The sequence below is a fragment of the Protobothrops mucrosquamatus genome, unplaced genomic scaffold, assembly GCF_001527695.2.
Source record: "Protobothrops mucrosquamatus isolate PMUCROS unplaced genomic scaffold, P.Mucros_1.0 scaffold186, whole genome shotgun sequence".
NCBI lineage: Eukaryota > Metazoa > Chordata > Lepidosauria > Squamata > Viperidae > Protobothrops > Protobothrops mucrosquamatus.
The window spans coordinates 137675-160233 of NW_015386544.1; the positions used below are offsets into that span (position 1 = coordinate 137675).

A 22559-nucleotide genomic window follows, 5' to 3' on the forward strand; every position below is an offset into this window, starting at 1 on the left:
AAACAATGCTGTCTAACCTCGCACACTTTTTCCCCAGGAATCTGACAGCACCTTTTCCAAGTAACATATTTTATTAAAAGCATAAGTTTTTGTAAGCTGCAACTCACGAAAGCTAATGCTTTTGAATAAAATGTGCGAGTCGGAACAAGTGCTCTAACAGACTCTTCCAGAGTTTTATAGTCCAACATGGCTCTTCTCCTACAATCTCAATGTTTTGTGAATAGGAACTAGAACATTTATCCCAGATAAAGCTGTCAATAGTTAGCAGCTTAATCCTCCAGGCAGAATCTGCCCAGCCTACACAGGCAACATTTGGAGGCTTAGGGTTCTCTTCCTGCTTCACAGCAGAGGTTATGTGGACACCAAGGTCATCTATCACAGCAGTGGCCTCCTTTGTTGGAACGGTATGTCCTCCAGAGCTACCGTATTTTCCGGCGTATAAGACGAGTGGGCGTATAAGACGACCCCCAACTTTTCCAGTTAAAATATAGAGTTTGAGCGAGAGAGAGGGAGGGGGAGAGAAAACTTGATGAGTAATATGCCAAACCACATGTGTAAAGGAATAAAATAGAATACCTGTATTCGTCTTATATGCCGGAAAATACGGTATATCCTGTGTTCTGAGTACTTTGCAATGCACTTGAGGCCATATTCTTTAATTGGGCACTTGGTACATAATATGAATGGATTTTGTTGACATTATTGATGGGTTAACATTTTATTTTTGTTTATTGTTATTGCAGAGTTTGGGCTTGAAGGGATTGATTTCTGTATTTTTAATCTTTTTTATGTGTGGACTTGTTCGGCTTGGTGGTGTATATGCTCTGTAAAAACAACTAAGTGGTGATGATAGATTGCTACTTTGCTGATTGAACGGCAGTATGATACTGAAAATTATTTGATCAAAAGAGGGATAATGAAAGAGGTAAAGTATGGAGGACATTTGTTTTAAGGGATTAATATGGCAGGGAGAGGATTTGTTACTCACAGAAATTAAGTCACTGTAGTGATTTACAACCTTCACATGATACCATTATACTAATTACATCTTTTAAGTGGTGCCATTACACAAATTGTCCATGGAAATTTGCTCCATTGTGTGCAATGTTAGTTGTATCAAGGTTTAATAAATGAAGTTTCACTGTACAACAGTGCCATTATGCTCCCATCTAATTAGCCAACAAGGAAAAAAGATTTCAGTATTAAACTTCTCTGGTAAATCTTGCCAGTTTGCAGAATAGTAATACAACCCACAACTGCCTTAAAATCAAAATCAAAAGTGCAATAAGAACATAAAAAAATATTAGTTGGATGGGAAAGCCAACATAAAAGAATGCAGATCTAACTGAGACTCCCCTAAACTAGAATATAAACTTAAAGGGCAAATCCTTTCCTAGTTTTAAAACTGAATCCACAATTTGAATAGCCCAAGGATGTTGATAACCACATTAAGGTTCATGAAATAATTCTGTAGGATCTAAAACCTGGATTTTGGATGCTTTTCTGAAGAAAGATAAACTGCTATATATTAAGATGCTGGTTACTCTACCCCACACCTACACAACTCATCGATGGAAAAAGGGCTACATTGGTAATATTGAAAATTCTTATGTGCTTCAGATATATCAATCAGCTGTTCCAATCAGCTGTTCCATGGCAGAGGAAGCACTAGAGTAGGCTGCAGTAACAGCTCTAATTTTATTATAGTACTTATTTTTTAAAGGCTGCTTGGCAGGTCACATGTAGCCCCCAGGCTGTATAGTATGGAGGCTTGCAGTATATAAGCTTGAAACAAAATGCTTTTAAAATCAAACCTTTTCAAAAAAGGATTGTAGTCTAACAGTTTATTTCAGTCCATTCCAGACATAAATTTCTAAAAGGTCCATAAAGTATTATTTAACATGGAAGTATTCTATAGACTGAACTTTAACAATAGCTTCTGCGCATTAGAAAGGCTTGTCGTATTGATCACTGGATTTATCAAAGTAACCATACTTCAAAACATCAGCAGAAAATAATTCTAAAATGTGGAAACAGAGTAACCTTTGTTCTTCTGAAAAGAAGCGTTTTTAACAAAAGTCAAAACCATCGTGCCTTCTGGAAAGTGGAAGAAAAAATGAAGGAGGGCTTAGACTTGGGGATGGGGAACAGAAATACAAACATGAGTGGCAAAATTCACTGGCTTTTTCCAAAATTTGGTATTATACCATTACCAAGGTTTTCTGAGTACTATATTAATTAATCCAGTTTCCTTCTCTGGAAAAATCAAGCTTCAACTAAGAAAATCAAAAGGTTCCCAGAATGTAACTTAAGTTTTTTTTAAAAAATGTCTGTTATTAAATGCAGATGAGGCATCTGCTAGCTATAAAACCAGTTAATTCTTAAGAAATGCTTAAGATGTGACCCTTTGACAACACTTGCCACAAATATAGCAAAACAATTCTTCCATTTTACTGAAATAAATTCTTTTGGACTTTTTTTTTATTAAGTTATACACTTTCCAAGAGAGCTAAAAGCCAGTGAAAATATTTTCAAGCATATTACACAAGGTGAAGAAAGTCAACAGCATTTAGAAAATACCTTGTCTCTAACAATATTAATGCTTGAATTAGGAAAGCTGTGATGATGAGGACAAGGATCTAGGTACATTAGCTACATATCTGCACTCCTATAAAATAACAATCTTATAATAGAACTCTATTTACTCTCAGGTGATGTTTTATCTTCCAAACTGCCTTTCTTCTAAAGAAGATCTTAAACTGGGTTTGAGATGGTTTCCCACTCAAGCCACCAGAGCTAGGCCTTCAATCTCAGCCTCAATTTGTAAACCGGAATCAAGAAGAAAAGTATTGCTATTAGGAAGATTCAGCAAGATGCTGCCACTTGCCTTTAGTTCGAGATTAAATAAAAACTTTTACCAAGAAACAGATAATACAATCTCACCAGGTGCACCTATTTGTCAATAAATTAATACAGTTAACTGTCAAAGGACAAATATAACTACCTCTCTGCAAGTGTTCTTTAAACCTTAACAGAAAGTTCAAACCTTAACATGGCATCTACTATGAATTGCTTGAGACAGTTTATTTCCTAAATTAACCTGCTCTATACTATGAAATAAATAAGCTCATTTTTTGGTTATGGCAATCTGAGATAATAATAATAATAATAATAATAATAATAATAATAATAATAATAATAATAATAATAATAATAATAATAATAATAATAATAATAATAATAATAATAATAATAAAAAAATTGGAAGGGACCTTGGAGGTCATCTAGTCCAACCTCCTGCTCAGGCAGGAAACCCTATACCATTTCGGACAAATGGCTGTCCAGTCTCTTCTTAAAAACTTCCAGTGTTGGAGCACATTAAACATCACGATGCTACTTACAACAAGAATCTATGCAGGAAATAGTATTTATTTGTCCAATTCCTGATAAAATACAAACTTCAGGGACTCTTTCAAAACTTTTTATCAATAGCTGCCCTGAAGACTCCTGACTGTCATAAGGTACAGATGACATTGTCTTTTTACAGAATTATCTCTTAAGTTTAGCCTAATCTGTATATATCGTCTTCCTGAGGATTCATAGTTTTTTCTAGATCCTTTTATACAATCTGATCCACCAGATTGTATGAATTACTTACTCTGGCAGTGGATTTCCCAGTTTCCATTGAAAAAATTTCCTTTCACCTCTAATTTTTCTAAACAGCATATGGAAGAATTCAACATAAGACATTCTTCATGCAATGCAAAGAGCTCGTCAATAAGTTTGCTTTTTATAAATAGCATCATGGAAAAAATTATACTTGACTCATTTAAATGCTAAAAGCTTGGAAGCATTAAGGTACTGCCTTTCCTGAGAACAGAGGTTGTATACTTCTGAAAACCAGATGCCATGTTCTACATACAGAAACAGAATGATGGACCAGATGGCACAACAGGAGACTTGTGCTTTCCCCCCCCCCCCCAGAGACTTCTGCAACTCCTCTCACATTGCTGAAGGTTACATACTAATAACTCACCAAATTATTCAAGTACATGCTATCATAGTTATGCTCTTAATATTTATTTCTTCAAGGAAATTAACAATTTGAATGGAGATGGAAAGGAAACCACAGCCATGTGATTCATTACTAAGAAATACAGAAGCATGTAAACATATGAAGAACAGTTGCAGGATTTGGGAATGGCCCGTCTAGAGAAAAGAAGGACTAGGGGGGACATGATAGCATTATTCCAGTATTTGAGAGGAGGAGGGGATCAATTTATTTTCCAAAGCACAAGAAGGCAAGACAAGAAACAATGGATGGAAACTAATCAAGGAGAGAAGCAACCAGAATTAAGAAGAAACATCCTAACAACAAGGACAATTAACCAGTGGAACAGCTTGCCTTCAGACGTGGGTGCTTCATCACTTGAGGTTTTTAAGAAGAGACTGGACAGTCACTTGTCTGAGATGGTATAGGTTCTCCTGCTTGAGCAGGGGACTGGACTAGAAGACCTCCAAGGTCCCTTCCAGTTCTATTCTGATTGTGTATTATAGTGTTTTTGAAAAACCTAGAAGACCTTGCTTCAGACTAGAGGGGCCAAAGGCAACAGCCCAATTTTCTGTCACCGTCAACATGTGACAGCCTCAGTCTGTCCCCAAAGAAAATATTTTATCTGTACCAATATATCAATATTATTTTATCCAAAAGGCCTATGGAAAAGCATTAATTTAATAAGCTGTCTCCTAGTCTCATAAAGGCCTTCAGAGGTTAACAAACCAAAAATGAAGGTCAATGGCAGGGTACCTAAATCAATCAGACTGTGATAATTTATTTATTTTTTTTAAAAAAGAACATCTCTATGAGGGTTTTGTTTCCCTCCAATAATCAAGTATTGGAAGCCATGGTACGTGTGAAAATGCAAACGAAAACAGGCATTTGAGGCCACTGTTGTCTCTCACCCGCTGCAGCCCTGGCATCTGACACAGCCTCTTTGAACCCGTCTGATCCCCCCCCCTTATTCCAGTCCTGTTTTTCACCCACTGCTACTATTATGATGCTGACCTCTCCTCTTCCCACCAGCAGCCTCCAGAGAGACAGAAGCTGGCCTGGGAAGGACCCAATGCCACCTCTGGTGCTTCTCAAGTACATCTGGGGATGGAGAGGCCGGGCTGCACCTGCTGGCTGATCTCCTTTGCAGGCTTCCTGCTTCCATCAGGGACCCACCACTCTTTTTCCCCAAAGCCACCAGCATCTCTCCCTCTCTCTCTCCTCCCCCATCCCCACGGCTTGTCTTCCCCCGCCCCCCAGGACTCTGCCTCGCAAAGCCTCCTCCTTCACTACTGCCCCTTACATAGGTTATACATGGGGGTGTATAACTCCCCCTCTCAGCCCACTGTTTCCAACAAGGGCCCCTTCACCCAAGGGGGGGGTCCTTCCTCCCCTCCTCCAGGGGTCGTCCCCAGCGCTTCCGAGTTCAGGCTAGACTGCTGCCGCACAAGGAGGCTCCACCTGGACCGCAGTTTCTCTCGTCTCCCCCCTCCCTTCTTCCCCGCTCCCCCCCCGCCATCGTTAACCCTTCCCTTCCCGTCTGTCAGCACCAGGCCGGGAGGCGTCTCCTCCCGTCGCTTCCTCGGCGGGGGCCCTCCTTCCTCTCCTCCCCCAGTCCCCTCCTCACCGGGCCCCACCGCTTCGCGCTCCCCGTCCGGCGGCCGCGTCCTGCATTGACCCGGAAACAGCTCGCTCGCTCGCTCGCTCGGGATGGGGAGGAAGGAGCGAGGCAGCGCGCGACCGACCGGAGGGGAGGAGGGAGAGCGCGAGAATTGGGGGGGGGGGAAACAAACGTCACGTGACTTCCCTAGCCTGGCCGCTCACGTGAGAGGCGAGCGTGACGCGCGGTTGCCCGGGAGACGCAGCGGCGCCGGGAAAGGTCTGCGGGAGGGTCGCGTATGCGCCCGCGCCCCTCCCTCCCTCCCTAACGGCCGCCGCGCGACCCAACGGTTTTTCCCGCCTTTTTCCATTTGAAAGTCTCCGCGCGACGCCCTGAGCGGGGGCGGGAGGGGAAAAGCGGGAAAACAACGGTCGTTTCGGTTGCGCCGATGAGGCGCTTTCTTAAAGACACCTGGCTTGTTTAAACCATGATTTGTTGGACTAGACGAGGTTAGCCACAAAGTTGGCTGGCCTCGAGTGTCCTAGTTAAGGTCAAAAACGTTTGCCCTGACTGTCCGTAAATATTTTGCAGTGTTCTTTTGTTGGAAGTCAGCCCCCACCCCCAGAGAAGGAAATATTTGGGGGGGGGTATTTAAAAAGGACAGAAAATTATATTTTACTAAAGGAATAAGTGGGAGGAACATCTTAAGAGGAAGAAACAGCCCAGTCTCCCCCAAGCAGAAACTCAGGAGGCCAGCTTTTAGAAATGCAGATCTGATCATCCATTCGGGAAAGTTGGGGGCAGGAAGGCTGGAGCCGAGTAGATTAGAAAAACAAAGAGTCCAAGGACAGGAAACATGACCTTTAGGACACAGTAGGATTAACCCACCAGAACTAGAATATCAAAAGAGCACACTCAACTTCAGGTCAAAGTACATGACACAGGAACAGGAAGTACCTCAAACACAAAGCCCAAAGGAGGTATGAAAGCCCAGCTCCGTTTGATTGGCTGCTCCAGAGTCACATGCTGCTGTGGTTCTGCTCTTCAATAAACAGAACCTTCTTTCCAAACAGCCTCCGTTTTGTTTATTCCTGGCTTGGACTGGACCCTGACCGAGATTTTTCTTTCAACACTTTGATCAGTGGCTTTTGTTTAACTAACCCTGGAATGAGATGAATTAACTCTTTCACTACATCTGAGGTGTCTTAAACCGGTGTATCTCAATATTGGGAACTAAATTGGGTGGACTTCAACTCAGAATTCTCCACCCAGTACCTTCCTCCCATTTTCCCTTCCTCCCTCCCTCCCATTTTATCTTCTTTCCTTCCCTCTCTCCTTCCCTCTCTTTCTGTCCCTGCAGGAGTGAGCAAGGGACTATATGAATGGCCGATGTTGGTGCTACCGCAAAGGGAATGGGTCATTTCTCCATTGACTTTCTCCTTGTAAGCTTCCCACAAACAAAGACTTTGTTCATGGGAAGGAGCATAGGAGTGTTGGCAACCATTTCAATTCCTCCTGGATTCCCCCTTGACTTGTGGGAAACTGTCAGGGAATGTTGAAAATGAGGATCACACAACAACACAACAGTGGCACTGAACAGCAACAGCCTGGTAGTGCTGAAGAAGCAAACAATCCCCAGATTTCATTCCCTTGAGTCCTATTCTGAATGTGTTAACTTACAGCATTCTTACAATGCATTTGAAGTAACTTTGTTGAAAATGTTTTGCCCTACTATGCAGCATTTCATCCAATACCAGACATGAGAGTTTTATTAGTACATAGATGGAGCTCTGCTAGTTTCAAAGCAAGAATAGCTAAGATATTCAGTATATATTCAAATTCACAAAGGTCTTCAAATTATATCTGTCTTACAACTGGTCTTGGGCTTTCTTCACTTTTCTTCAAATAATTGATCCAGACTTATAAATTATGGGATCAAAAGATGGATAAGCCAAATTTCCTTCCTGATTTTTCAGTTTCTAAAAGGCCTAGGAATAGAGCCCCACTTCCATTTTTTCTTTGAAAAGAGTAAATGTTGACTAAGCAACCCAGGAAAGATTTGGGTTTCTTTGGCCTTTTCCTGCAACCAAAAATGCACCAACCATATTTATAATGAATACTGGATGTTTCTGATTTTTGAATGCTAAAGCAAATTATCTGTTGGAGCAGAGAATAAAATATACAAAAAATAAAAATATCACATGAGCAAGCGTATGAGAGGATGACAGTTGGTGAGCACACAATTTTACTAATATTTCTGGATGAGATTGTTGATGGGTCTGATATCTAGTCAGTGTTGCTTTAATGAGTTCTTTTAAACTACAGAACACTTTATCAGTTTCAAATCCTAAGAGTTTACAATGCCTTACTGGTTCAGACAGCTTAAAAATTAGACCTGTCAGAGCAAATAAATAGGCAAGGTATCAAGTTGAAGGCTTTGCATAAGTGTTAGTATCCCAGTTTATTCCTGCAAATGAGAACAGGAATTTCTTTTTTAAGATCACTCATAAATGCAGTATGGGTATAGAATCTGGAACAACTGTGTTTTTTGATCAGACAAATTAGTCATTGTAGCTTTCCACTAGAAATCAGACAGGTCTTTCTACATTCATTTGCATTCCCATTTGGCTGTGAAATAAATTACATTCTACCTTAGTTCATTCAGAGCTAAGCCTAGAAAAGTTGAAGTGCAAAACTCATCAATGTTACCTGCGATCACAGACAAATTCTGACAGGTTTTCTCTTTCAAAAGTAAAGCAATCTCAAGTTTGAAAAAACCAATTAAATATTAGCAAAATAGTTTTAAAAATAATTTAGGCATATTAATTAAAAACTATACTAATTTCAGTACACTATTAGATCAGCTTGATTTACTGTCATGCATCATGGCACGTTGAAGATTGAATTATATTTTGTAATATAAAAAGAGAATTAGAACACTTCTGGAGAACTGGCAGCTACCAGGAAGATTAGCAGATTGTTAAAATAAATTAAGCATATTTTAATCCTTTTTTCTTATTTTTAGGTTCAAAAGTGCATCATATACATTAGCTGGTATTACTTAAAACAGTCCTGAAATAGGGGTTGTTACTATCCCTGTACTGAAAATGAGTATATGAATAAGAACCTGAATTGGAACAATAAAGATCAATTCAATAAAATAGCTACACTGTATTTATATGCATCAAACTGTTCGCTCTCAATACTCTAGAAAAGAATTGGTATAAAAAGCAAAGAAATGTTCCTCTCGAAGATAATCAGGTAGAGTAGAAAAATGAAAAGACCCTCTCTGTTCTTTCACAGCGTGAAAAGGCCATTGTGTTTTCTTTCTAAGAAACCAGTGAAGATAAAGTTGTCATTCCTAGTAGACATGGTGACCTAAATAAAAAGATTGGTCCCACCTCCCTTGTTATCAATGCAAACTTTATCTCTTCACATGGGCTGGGAACTGCAAAAGCATTCAGTTTTGATTTAACTGAACTTGAAATCTAAGTAATTGCATCCACCGAGATCAGAGATAACCCATCATTCTCATCAATATATTAATGCATCCAGAAGTCAAATCTCAAACTGGACTTCAAGGGAAAAATAAATCTCTTTAAGGTTGAATGTAAATTAACTCGTCTGGAAATCAAAACTCATCCAACATTCATTACAGAAAGAGCTTGTAGTATTTTACTTATCATAGGGGAGTCTCATATAACCTGTGTAAGAGCCAGACTTGGCAAAAGCCCAAGGTGGCCATTTTAACATGGAACAGAGGAAGACTTAGCCTAAGAGGAATTTACAATCCTCACTTACAAGCCTCTTGGGGCTATGAAGCTAAAGGCCTGTAATGGGTGGCAGGTACAGTAAAACAATTAAAAAAGGATAAAGCCTTTATATTTGAATTGATCTAATCTTTTCTCCCCACTGGGATCCAAAGAGAGATCTTTCTAGAATTACCACATTTTATCAATAGACCAGGAAAATTAACAAAAGCCTGAATTTCATTTACATGTGAGTAGGAAAAAAGGTCACTGAAAACTGCTTTTACTCTGAGCTAAGAGTGCCCAGCAGCAGAATAAAACAGCTCTCTGTGTCTTACCTGTCTTGTAGCACCAAAGAAGCTAGAAGACATTTTATTAATTGGTCCACTAATTTCTCAGAATTTTCAAACTCAAAACTCTGATTCATGATTTACAGATACAAAAGTGAGATATAGACAGAAACCATTAGATGCAAAATGTGAACATTTAAAGGAAATTCAGTGACATATTCAGAAACATAGGTCCAGATTATGAACGGTTTGAATCACCTTTATGTGTGTGTGTTTGTGTGTATAGGTTAATTTACATAGGAACCCTGTTGCTAGCTGTTTCCTACCTTTGCTGCTGTGTCTTTAACAACTGTCTGATGGAGAGAAGCTCAATAAGTTATTACCTGGCTTAGGTTTGGAGGAAATGGGTCTGTCTGAGTTGTATATATATGTCCTTGTGCATCAGATTGCTGCCGAAGTGTTTTTGAACTGAACTGAGGGTTGGAGTATGTGTGTATATGTGGAAAGAGCAGGGCCAGCGACTCAGTGCTGTAAGTGCCACAGTACTGCATATTTAGAATCATTGTGGAGTTGGAAGGCTTTATAAATTTACAAAGATAAATATCTAAATAAAATGTAGAGGCTGCTTCAGTACTATAGCTGCACATTTATAAACTGAACTCTATGGATAGCTTATTCTCAAACCTGCTTGTATTACAGAAATAATAGCTTGTACCAGGCCTAAATCTACATTTAGATAATGACAGGATTACTGCTTATTATCTTAGCTCTACCCCATACTTCCTTGCAAAATGGAATGGCTACAGTTAAAGCCTCAAAAGCATCAAATGGGAATAGAAGAGGAACAACAGTCACAGCGAAGTTGTCAATAAAATCTATGTTCAGACTCTATTGTAAAAAGGTTACTACGTTTAGGGGGGAAAAAACCTTAGGGTATGCAAAATTCAGTGCCAATGATGCAGTTTAAACAGGCATGTCCCACCATGGCCACATATACAGTATAATCATTCTCGGAATGTATAAGTGCTTTGGAGCTTCAAAAAAAATGGTCTTTCACTTTGTTCAACTCTTTAAAAGGAAGCTCAGATTCAATTATTCATGAGATTCTTTTTCCTCCCTTTGGGAAATCTAAATAAAGGTTAAAAGACCCATGCTCCTTTGATGACTATTCCCTTCTGTCTGGACAAGCATGTTGGTCTGTCTGAAAAGTGGATATGACAGCAGTCATTGTTTGCAGAACTGAACAGTGAGTGTTGCTGGTACTTGAGAAACTTCTAAGAGAATTTTTGGTTTAGTGTCCATATGTCATTCCTCTCTGTCTTTTTACCCAAATACGCCCATTTGCTTTCATTGCCTACCCAAGATGTCTAGTGTAAGTTGATTTGTAAGGTGTGATTAGGAATTGACAATTGCCACAAACATAGAGAAGTGAATTTAAATAGTATCTCTAACCAGCATTCCCAGTGGATAATTAATGGTGGAAGCCCAACAGCATTGTCAGGACTGCTATCCATTCCTGGACCAGAACAACCAATGGAATTTGTGCGGGGAATAACAATGATAGAAGATTGTAGCTTTCATTTTTCTGTATATGGACTTCTCAGAGCTACTTATTGGGAATTACGCAAAACAGGACCCTGAATGATGTAGATATTGGATCTAATCCAGTGGTTCTCAACCTTTTTAATGCCGCGACCCCAACCCGTCGTAAGTCGAGGACTAAACCTGTCGTAAGTCGAGGACTAAACCGGTCGTACGTCGAGGACTACCCAAACGGTCGTAAGTCGAGGACTTTCCCTGCCCGGGAGTGCCGCGCATGCATGGTTCCGCCCCCTGCGCCGGCCGAGGCGTAGCTGGCAAGCGGCAGAGACGGAGCAGGCCGACCACCAGCTGGCCCAGCCCAAGGGAGGTAAGGCAGCCGCCGGAAAAGGAAAAAATGGCGGACAAAAAAATGGCGGACAGCCTTGCTTGGCGACCCCCGTGAAATGGTCGATTGACCCCAAATGGGGTCCCGACCCACAGGTTGAGAACCACTGATCTAATCCAACAGTGCTTTTCTTACATTAGTAAAAAAAGATTAGCTCATCTCTTATTTGGAAAGAAGTTATTTAAAATTCTATCCATATTTTTACCAACCATGTAGTGACTATAGCAAATGTTTCTAACATGGTTATACTGTATAAGCAAGCTTAGCAAATTAATACTAGAATGGCAATTATTGGACTAGTACTAGGGTCAAAATACAGCTAAGGAGCTCACTAGTATCCTTTCTTTCTCCACTAGCTACTTTAGTGGAGTTTTCAAGCTGACATAAATAAAGGAAAGAAGAATAGTAGTTAATTGCTTTGAGCTCCTTAGTTGAAAGTTGGGATATAAATATAATAAATTCAGTTATACCAAGCAGAATAACAAAAATCCACTATTAAACTAATCATGATCTCTTATTTTCATTATGATTTTGCTGCTTACTCTCTGGGGTTAAAACGGAATTTTCCCTCTGTATATACTGTACAGTTGCACAATCACAAAAACCTGTCTCTATTCTCATCCTAAAAGTTTCTTACTATTCATTCCCACATTACTCACCCGTGTGTCAAGGGTTTGATATTTCCCTTATTAAAATACAGGAACAGAAGGCACATTTTTTTGTATTTCACACTTATATGCCAGAAGAAATTATTTCAGCATTTGCCATAATACTTGTGATCCTATTGCTAGAGTTGAAAACTGATAAGATCTATTGAAGATAGATATATCATAAATTATTTAGGAGAACTTAGCTGATTCTTTTCCTCCTCACTTCTCAGGAGAAATCATTAATAATGTACATAAGCAGCATTGTAGCAGTTTAACACAGAGCTAGATTAATTTCAGTTTCTTGAACTCAGGGAGTGAAGACTGGATGGAGTTAAGATTGGGACCAAGGACAATATAACCTTAGCTTAAGTGGCTGGCAGACAAAGGACTGAAATGTCAATAGCAAAAATGCCATAAATTACTCGAGCTATAGGCAGCTAATGACCTTGTGTATTCAAATTCCTGCTCCTCTGAATAGCAGGGATATAAAGGGGAAAGCTCTATCACGGAAGGACATATTTTATTTAACACAATTAAAAAAAAACCCTCCAACAATCACAGACAGGTTAATATTTGATTTCAAATTGTGGTCGCCTTGATTTTTTTTCTTCTATAATTTTTTTAACAGTAAGAATCTGCATAGAATTGCCATTTAGAAAATAGAAGTCATGTATGAAAGCCCACATCAGCCAAGGATTTCCTGATTGCTGACCAACTATCCTCAATTAACCTTCCACGGAGGTGGATTCCTTTTGATCTTCACTCCGAACCAGTTTGTAACACTGAACTCTGAGATATTCTGTAGGTGTAAAGTTATGATACAAAGGTTTGGTTTGTTTTTTTCAGGCAATCTCATTACCATTCATAAAATATTTTGTGAATATGTGTCTTTTTTAAAAAAACAAAACAAAAAAAACAAATAGCGCTAAGACTTGACTTTCAGAAACTCACAGTCTGGGATGGTTATTCTATCACTTTACTAGTGAGAGAGGACAAAACCCTGTCCCCTGTTTAACCCTGTGCTGGAGTGGTTTGCTTTCTAAAAAAGCTATTAAGCATAGCTTTTAAGAAAGAATGAAGAAAGAAAAACAAAGTCATCTTAAAATCTCTTGAGTTTAGTTTGTTGGATGCTTTTTCCTATTTGTAATTCTTGGACTAGACCTCCCTTTCATGAACTCGTAGGTAAGACATCTGTTTTCCAGGATCCTCCTTTTCTTACTTACCTGCTGCAAAGCTAGGACTTTGATTATCTTCGCTCCGATGTGTTGATATAATCTTGATGTCCCAAAACTAAAGTGGATTATTCTCCCTTTCAAATATAAAGTAGCTCTCTCATCAGTTTAACAATGTCCATAGGGTGATATAATCCCCCCCCCCTGGTGTAATATGTGTGAGTTTAATGAGCTTTCTTTCAATAATGTTTTGCCTTTTTCACATCCCATACCTTAAATTCCATAGAAGCAACATTCTGAGAAAGAATTCTCCCAGTTTAGCCGGGAGAGCTTTCATCCAGTACTTGTAGAAGGAAGAACGTTAGAGACTCTCAGATACGACAAGTAACAATGCTGCCGTTGGGCTCGCTCCCAGCCTAAAGCTTTGATATGCTCTCAAGAAGCTGGGATGCCACTTTATTAATTTAAAAATAGTTCAACACTGTGTACAAGTCTCATGTTCTGTAAAATGGAACATTAGCTTCTGTTTTGACAACTCCCCTGCTTTATTCAGGCTCACTGCTGTTTGTCACTTTCTCCCATTCCAAACTCTCATCACTTTGCACAAGGGAATCAGGTCCAGGCCGGACACGAAGACCTTGAAACCTCCGGCATTCGGGACACACCCGGATGTGTGTGCAACCTCGAGCAACCAGGGCAGCTTCTTGGGCAAGTCTCTGTGCCAGCTGGTCAGGGTCCCCCCCTCCACAGAGTTTGCCATTACTGAGGGTGGTAGTGGTAGTCGGGCGGGCTCTTCGGTCTTCTTGTATAATGGGGCGAGTCCGAAGAATAGCCCCTCGCCTTTGACGGGAGTGAAAGCTGTCCTTGCAGAGAATGATGCTACGCAATTCTGACACCATCTCCTGGCAGGCTGATATCTAAGATGGGGTAAAAAACAACAACAACCAAAAACCAAAATATTAGAATACTAGTGTTTTTTTTTAAAAAAAAAACCTGGTTCAATGTCAGTGGGGAACCACCTAAGAACTGTGGTGCTTTTGGTTAGATTGGGAGCTCCTAAAACAAAAACAACTCCCAACAAGGCATTGCAAGTCATGTCCATAACGCTACCAGAAAACTGTATGGATGCAGTTACTAGTAGTTAAGCCTGACTCGAGAGCATTTTTACCTAATGGTGCAACAGGGGAAAAATTGGCTCTAAGCCATTTGAAAATAAATAAATTATAAATAAATAAATTATGATAAATAGTATAATAAATTATAACTAAAATTGTTACAGCTATACTTTAATATAAAGTATATTGTTTTATACTATAGTATGAAAAACTATACATTCCTTTGTGAATAATATTCCATTTTCCCAACTTTCAATATATTTAGGAACTCTGCTCTTCATTTTACTTCATGTTATTCTGAGTGTTCGGTAGGCCTCTGAATATACTGGCCTATTTGTTCTTACTGTAGAACTCATAATTTCCAACTATCATGTTGGTGAAAAAAGAAGACTGCGAAATGAAAAAAATAAAATAACATTCTTTCAAGGTTACTTTTCTTCATATTCTTTCCCTACGATTTAGTCCTGACTAAACTTAGTTTCAGTTTGTCTGAGAAATAGCTGTTCAGCTTAGTAGCTTTGGCTTCACATTTGGTGATGTGATCATATCATCCAGGACACACACACACACAAAATGAATTCAGAACAAGAGCAGAACTTACTGAATAGATATTGTTCTTGCTATGATACAGCTTCATATGTCCTCGGTGCCATCATCAATCATACCATTGTTAACAAGGATGAAGGAGGACAAGGCTTCACATCAGAGAATAGTCTCAACTTTCCATGAGTTATAAAGAAGCTTAAGAGATGCATGTCTGTCAAAGCCTATGTAACAGGTCTACCAGTTATTTAACTTACACATTACCAAGGTTACCTAATATTTTCTTTATTATACAGACATTAGATCAGGGGTAGTCAACCTTGGCTCTTTTATGACTTGTGGACTTCAATTCCCAGAATTCCTGAGCCAGCTTAGCTGGCTCAGGAATTCTGGGAGTTGACGTCCATGAGTCATAAAAGAGCCAAGGTTGACTACCCCTGAATTAGATGATCTTTTGATTCAACAGATTTAATCAAATGTTAGAGCATGCACCTACAACAAACACTTACTTCAGAATGTTCAGAGTGTCGGAGACTCCACAAGAACTCCAGCATTGCCATAAAAATCGCTACGATTAAACCGCATATCAGAACCACAAAGATTCCACCTATATTCTCCATTCCTAGACCTATCATAAAACAGACACACATAGAAACAGCATTAGCATGATGGATTAACTTCTAAGAAGCCACAAATTGCTGCTAGAATCTGCAAGCAGTGATTTGTGTGATCAATTGTGTAGCAGCCTGTGAGAAAGTCTCCCACCCATGATTAACACTAAATTAACCTTGGCATATTATGCAAATAAGCAACATAATGTAATGGCAGAAGAGGATCATAGCTAGCTTTCCTTGCATGCTAAGTTTGTATAAAAGCATTGCCCTTAATAACCCAGCACATTTAAACTAAAGAACAGAAAGTAGCTTGGTAATATGGATGACCAGCAATAACATACTACAACATACTAATTTTCAGTACTGATGAGTTAATAATATCTTAGGAATTCAAACTAAATTCATGAAAACTGAATAGTCTGCTAAAATACAAAGAAATATATGTATCTTGGAGTCTTTCTGGGGTAGTTCCTGCTATCAGAGGAGTTCAAACGAACAATGAGGATGGCTATCTCTAAAGCAGCATTTCTCAACCTTGGCAACTCTAAACTCTATGGACTTCAGCTCCCAGAATTCTGCAGCCAGCTATGGAACATTTCTGGGAATTGAAGCCCGCATATCTTAGAGTTGCCAAGGTTGAGAAACATTATTTCATTCTCCTTGCTGATGGAGAAGAGACCGAGACACTAAGGCGACTCTCAACTTTCTTTCCTATTCTTTAAATGAAACAAAACAGCAACAACAACCAACAACCCTCCTATCTGACAGGTAATTCTCCCTCTGAAGGGAAACGTTTGAGGAGTTGTTTCCAGGTCACTAAAACCTGGTGTTGCTCTTTTCTTGTTCTCTTCATTTCTAGAGTCACTGGATTCAGTTTCTAGAATGATACTGCTAGCCTTGTTGCCTTTCATGTTGAAATATCTCCTCTGTAGAAACTGGATCGTGGTGTGCTGACACAGACGGAAATGACTGCATTCATTGTGCAAGACTGGCTAGATCCCGGAATGTCCATTTGAGATGGAGTTAGGGATCTCTCTTTTATCACCCGATGGATGTTTTGTATAGTGTCAAAAACTCTTGTGATGGTTTAAGTCAGAGCAATCAGTATCATCTAGATTAGAGGTCCCCAACCCCCAGTCCGTGGGCCAGTACCAGGCTGTGGCATGCCAGCAATCGGACTGCACAAACAAACAAAGCCCATCCGTGGGATGCAGGCAGCACACAAAACCACGTCCCCTCTGGTCCGCAGAAAAACCTCTCTCCACGGAACCGGTCCCTGGTGCCCAAAAGGTTGGGGACCTCTGATCTAGATGCATCTCTTTCTGCACTGATCCTTTGATTTCTGCAGCTAAGGAATTCATTGGTAAACAGCTTAATGAAGATAATGGTGTGATACAGCCATTTGGCATTGTCTTGTTCTTTAAGGTACTACAGTTCTTGTGCCTCATTAAGCATTTTCATACACTGCATATTTCTTCCAGCTCTTAATTCAGCTATGAGTTGCTTTGGGGCATCTTTAGCTCCCATATGTTGGACAAATAAGTTCTTTATTTTCTACTGCACAAGATTTTGCCTTTCTCTATAGAACCACTACCTGAGAGAGAAGATGGGTGATTGCATCCTGTTGTTGGGAGGCTTCTTCAGTTTTCTTAGCCTTCAGAAATACTGACAATCTGAATATTTGCATCTTTGAGCTCTGTACCATCTCATAGTCATGCACAAGTCCTTTCTCTCCATAAGTAACTGTCTGTCTTCAGTTGCCAGTCCTCCCATCTAAGGGCAACATTTTCCTCTTCAAGAATTTCTTTTGAAGAGAATCAAAATGAAAATAATTCTGGACAGATGAAAAGGATTCATTTCTCTTCAATAGAGTTGAACAGATGGATTCTGACTCACTCTCTTCAGCAGTCCTGGTAGAAAACTGAAACAGCTCCTCCTCCATAGACAGCTCCTGATGCAGCTGAGGAAATTTTTCCCTGATACATTCTGCTTGTTCTCCAAGAAGTTCATTTCTCTCAGAGTTTTATTCCTCCTTTGTAACGGCTGACCTATTTGGACAGATCATTCTAAATCCCGCTTTTTCTCTTCAAGAAGACCCGTAACAGCCTCAGTGTCATTGTATGTTTAGTCACCAGGCCCTCTTGTTCAGCGTATAAAAGATAATGTTTCAGTGTCTCTTCTGTCTGCCCAGTTGTTAAGTCAATATTAGCACCAGGAGAAATAAGAGGCATATGAATCCGATGGCTGTGATCATAACTATAGATTGCATCTGCTCTTAGCTTGTAATGGGAGAGCTACTCTTCAGGCTTCCTGGTAATTTCAACTTCGAGAAGATCAGTACTACTGCACACACTAGTAATGGGGCCAACCTCTCTGTATTCCCTGTAGTCTGACACATCATTGTCCACAGCTTCACTTACATAATGCTCTTGATGAATGTCTCTACCATCGTCCAGGACTGCATGATTAATGGTCTCGGGAGAGGGCACAACGGCAGACAAAGAATAGTTGTTCAAAACTGGCGTCCAGCTCGGCAAGCTTTACAGTGAAGGGCTAACTGCTACTGGAAGGGCCAGTGCAAAGAACTGGGTCCGATAGAGTTCGGCAGTGCAATCTTCCTCTTTGCTGGTTGACACATGAGGCATAGGCTTTCTGTGATGTCATACAGTCACCATTGCAACAAGTCGACATTAATAGGCAACTGTGGTGGCATATTTGCCAGCAGTCCTTTGGGGCTTGCTGTACTCTAACCATTGCATAGTATGAATCAGGGGTCACGTTAAGACTTGTGGACCACGTTAACACTGGCCACATTAAGACTTGTGGACTTCAATTCCCTGGCCATGTTAAGACTTGTGGACTTCTACTCCCAGAATTCCCAGCATGGCTGGCTGGGGAATTCTGGGAGCTGAAGTCCACAAGTCTTAACGTGGTCACATTTGAAGATCCCTGGTGTAAATGGATCCCTCTCCAGGTGGGGTGGATCAAGCAGCACAGGAGGGGTGACGCTGGTGTTAGTGATCAACTACTTCGGGGGTGTCAAACTTGCAACGTCATGTGACGTGTCGCAACGTATTGTGACTTTTTTGCCATTGCTGGCAATGGGGTGGGCGCGGTTTGGCTATGATGCATCTGGCCCACGGGTCAGCCGTTTGACACCCCTGAACTATTTCTTCCTCTTCCCTTAGGTGAGTGGCTTGTTTGATTTCAACACTGCCTCCTGTTTGACGTCAAACTCAGATGAGTTAATACTGAACATAATTGTCCCTTCAAATCAATGTTTCTCAACCTTGACCATGTTTAAAATGGGTGGACTTCAACTCTCAGAATTCTCAGCACAGCTGGCTCAGGAATTCTGGGAGTTGAAGTCCACGGGTCATAAAAGAGCCAAGGTTGACTACCCCTGATGTAAAGCATTCCATTCACTGATTTGTTCATTTTTATTGTAGTCTTTGCCCAACATAAGTATAAAATACAGAAATGTTCACAGATATATTTCTACTACATGGGGGAAATTACATAGTAATATTAAAAGTTAATTAAAATATATTAGTTGTAAAATACTTATATGACTAAGAAGTATAAAACTAAAGACTAAGTGAATGGATCTATTTATTTGGTCTCTATAACATGCCCTTAATGTTTAAGCTATGTAGATAAAAAACTATCTACATTTAAATCATCTGGCAAATATTTTTCTCTCTACAGATATACCTAAAGAAATAACAGATGGAATAGAGACAAACAAATGATAGTAAAATGTGACTAAGTTAAATATCTTGCTGGGGCATCATTAGAAATTTAGCAAATAGGAGAGCAAATATCTCAACATGAAGATAACAGATTAAATAAAATGACAAAACCAGAACAATAGGCAAGAATAATAATGGAAAAAGTCTGAAATTCTGCTTGATACAAGAAGACACGAAGAAAAAAATAAAGCAAAGGCTTGAATCAATGGGAGAGTGAAGACAAAAACTTTGGAATTTCTGTTACACTTTTGAGTGAGGCTTCATATGGTTTTATATACGGTATATGGATTCATGTATATTTTGTCCCTCTCAATGAAATCAAAAATAACTTTTGAGATTTTAGGCAACAAAGATTTTTTGCTACAGTTACTCACTGTAATTTTCTGCCAAGGATTCCTTTGGTAAATGGGCATCCATGTAAATATGTAAAATAAAGAAATGCCATTACATTTACCAAGGTCAAGCCCATGCAAAGAATTGGAGATTTTCTGTGTGCTTTGCATGACTTCCAAGTCATTCTTGAGTTCAGCCTATGAAATATTGATTTCCTTTCTCTAATAAAATGCACTGAATATGTAACTCGTATCTCAAGTCCTTTATTAGCAGCTCTGGTTTAAAAACAAAGTCTAGATTAATCTTGCTGAGACCAAAGCAGAATATATCTGTATCTATAATTCTTGCCGGAGGCAATGCACTTTTGGCTGCGGTGTTTTTTACTGGGACTTGGATAGATTTCACTTGATTGAGCAGCAGACCGACTCACAAATGATGTGGTAACCTGTATCAGAGCTGCTGAGTACAATTCTTAATCAATTCAGACACCTATAAAAGTTGCCTCTCTCCTCCTGGGCAATGAATCAAAATGTGAGAATCAAAGATTTATTGACAGTCCCACAGGCTTTTTAGAAGGAAGCCTCGACACTTCTCCTTGTAAATCATTGTCCAGTTGTTTTATTTGCGCAAGCTGAGGGTCACATCTCTTTGTGTCTGCACAATGTGCTTTCAGGTGTTCGAATCAAAATTTGTTCCAACCATGTAGCAAATCAGAGTGGCAGAAGCAGCGATTCTTCCACAAAGGTGCCAATGAAAGGTCTGGGCCCTCAAAGAAGGAAAGTTGACACCCGCAGAATAAGTCATTACAAACGCCTGACCGTTTATGTAGCATCTCCCACCAGTTGCCTCTAAGTGGATATTTGAAACACCGCCACAAAAATTGAAAAGGCTGCTCTCTTTTCCATTTTCTATTTTCCATTTTCATTCTAAACAATGCAGTTTTTGCACTTAAAAGCAAAGGACCTGGTTTCTAATTCTCCCATGGGATAATAGCAACTCTTAAGGTTGTTTGTCTCCTGCCAGAATTTCTCTATTCCAGGCTGGGAGTGAAAATACACCACTTGTACCGAAGTACACCAAAGCCCCAATTGCCCCGAGACCCCTTGCTCACACGAGAATGAGTCCCTAACTACTTTGGCTGATAGATATCTATCAGAGCTTGTTCTCTTTTGTGGGGGGCTCCTGTTTATTGATAGGTCCCTATGTGCTCCCCTTCTCCTCTCCTCCCTCACCGGAGTCTATTTCATAATATATCGGTTTATTTTTGTTTTTTTGAAGCTTAGTTATGTGTTTCAGATGTCAAGATGAAGCAATTAGTGCTTTCCCTGGTCTCGGGATGTCGGAGGCTATGCAGGAGGCAGCTAAAAGTGCTCTCGTAACATAATCCTGTTCCTGTCTGCAGAATTGGCCTGGGATTTCCACCCAGAGCAGAATTGTAAAAGCAATACAAGAAATAACATATATTTGAATAAGAATCAGATCAATGTAAAGAAAGCAATCTGAGGTTTACACACACACACACACACACACATCATGGACAGAGGGAGGGAGGGAGGGAGGAAGAGATTATAAGTCGGTGATGTAAAAAACCAATTTCCTTTCCAAATTGCTTCTAGAATGCCTCCCCCGCTTCCCAATTCTTTCATCTTTATGGTAAAACATAGATTTCCAAACATCTACTTTCCTTTATGAACTGTCCAACATACAGAACACAAATTATTTGCCGGATGAAAGTTACAGACTGTTATCCTGTTTGCTTTTGCTTCATGTGTGTTCCCCCCCCACCCCACCCCAAAGGAGCATAAATGAATGCTATGCAAGCCTGGATGTTTTGGCTTCTGAGTGTCTAAGGGCCTTTATGGCTTCCTTTTGGTTCTCAGGGCCAAATTTTTTCCTTTGGCCAAAATTCTTTCAGTCTCAAAAAACAAACAAACAAGAAAAAGAGGGAACCTTTCAGCTTTAGGGTAGAAAGGATGTCATTCCCAAAAAAAAGAAAAAGTGCTATAACCAGCAATCACTTTGGGATACCATGAAGTCAGGACAAAGCCATGTTTTTTTCTGGCAATTTTGCATAATTTCCTCCAGCTCCAGAAATATGTTATTAGCAACTGCTTCACCTTATCCTCATTCTTAACAGTCCTGTAGATGATGTTGATTGACCCTTAGCCTCTTCTGATGAACTTCCAGTGCCTTTTAAAGGTCTTCAGGATTTGGATAGCATCCCTGGAGCGCTTGATTTTCTGCTGTGATGCAATGGACATTCATTACAAGGACCTTTGTTCTTTCACCTGCCACAGTACAGGTAGTTCTCAATTTACAACGGTTCATTTAGCGACCGTTCGAAATTACAACGGCACTTATGACCGTTTTTCACGCTTACGTTCCTTGTAGCATCCCTGTGGTCACCTGACCCAAATTCAGACGCTTGGCCACTGACTCACACCTATGACAGTTGCAATGTCCCCGGGGAGTCACGTGATCCCCTTTTGCAACCTTCTGATAAGCAAAATCAATGGGGAAGCCAGATTCAAGAAAGGCCGTAAAATGAGGCAAAACTCACTGAACAAAAGTCTCACTTTGCAACCAAAATGTTGGGCTCAGTTATGGTTGTTAAGTCAAGGACCACCTGTGTTGGTCACCTGGTTGCTTTCCTTCTCTTTGCTCCAGGTGAGAACAGACAGTACGAGCGACAACAGCCTTGATGTTCTCCGCATATAATAATAATAATAATAATAATAATAATAATAATAATAATAATAATAA

The 22559-nt window shown here is 39.9% G+C and overlaps 1 protein-coding gene and 1 pseudogene across 1 annotated transcript in view; both read right to left on the reverse strand.

The window, feature by feature from the left end:
- Window positions 1–13984: 13984 nt before the first annotated feature.
- GRIK4 (glutamate ionotropic receptor kainate type subunit 4) overlaps window positions 13985–22559 on the reverse strand; it is a 112966-nt gene continuing 104391 nt past the window's right edge. The window contains exons 18-19 of the mRNA XM_015813736.1: window positions 15607–15725; window positions 13985–14356 (exon numbers count right to left, since the gene is read on the reverse strand). Of these exons, the coding sequence (XP_015669222.1) occupies window positions 13985–14356; window positions 15607–15725 (491 nt within the window). The remainder of the gene's footprint in view (window positions 14357–15606; window positions 15726–22559) is intronic.
- On the reverse strand, window positions 16423–18356 carry LOC107285536 (annotated as a pseudogene).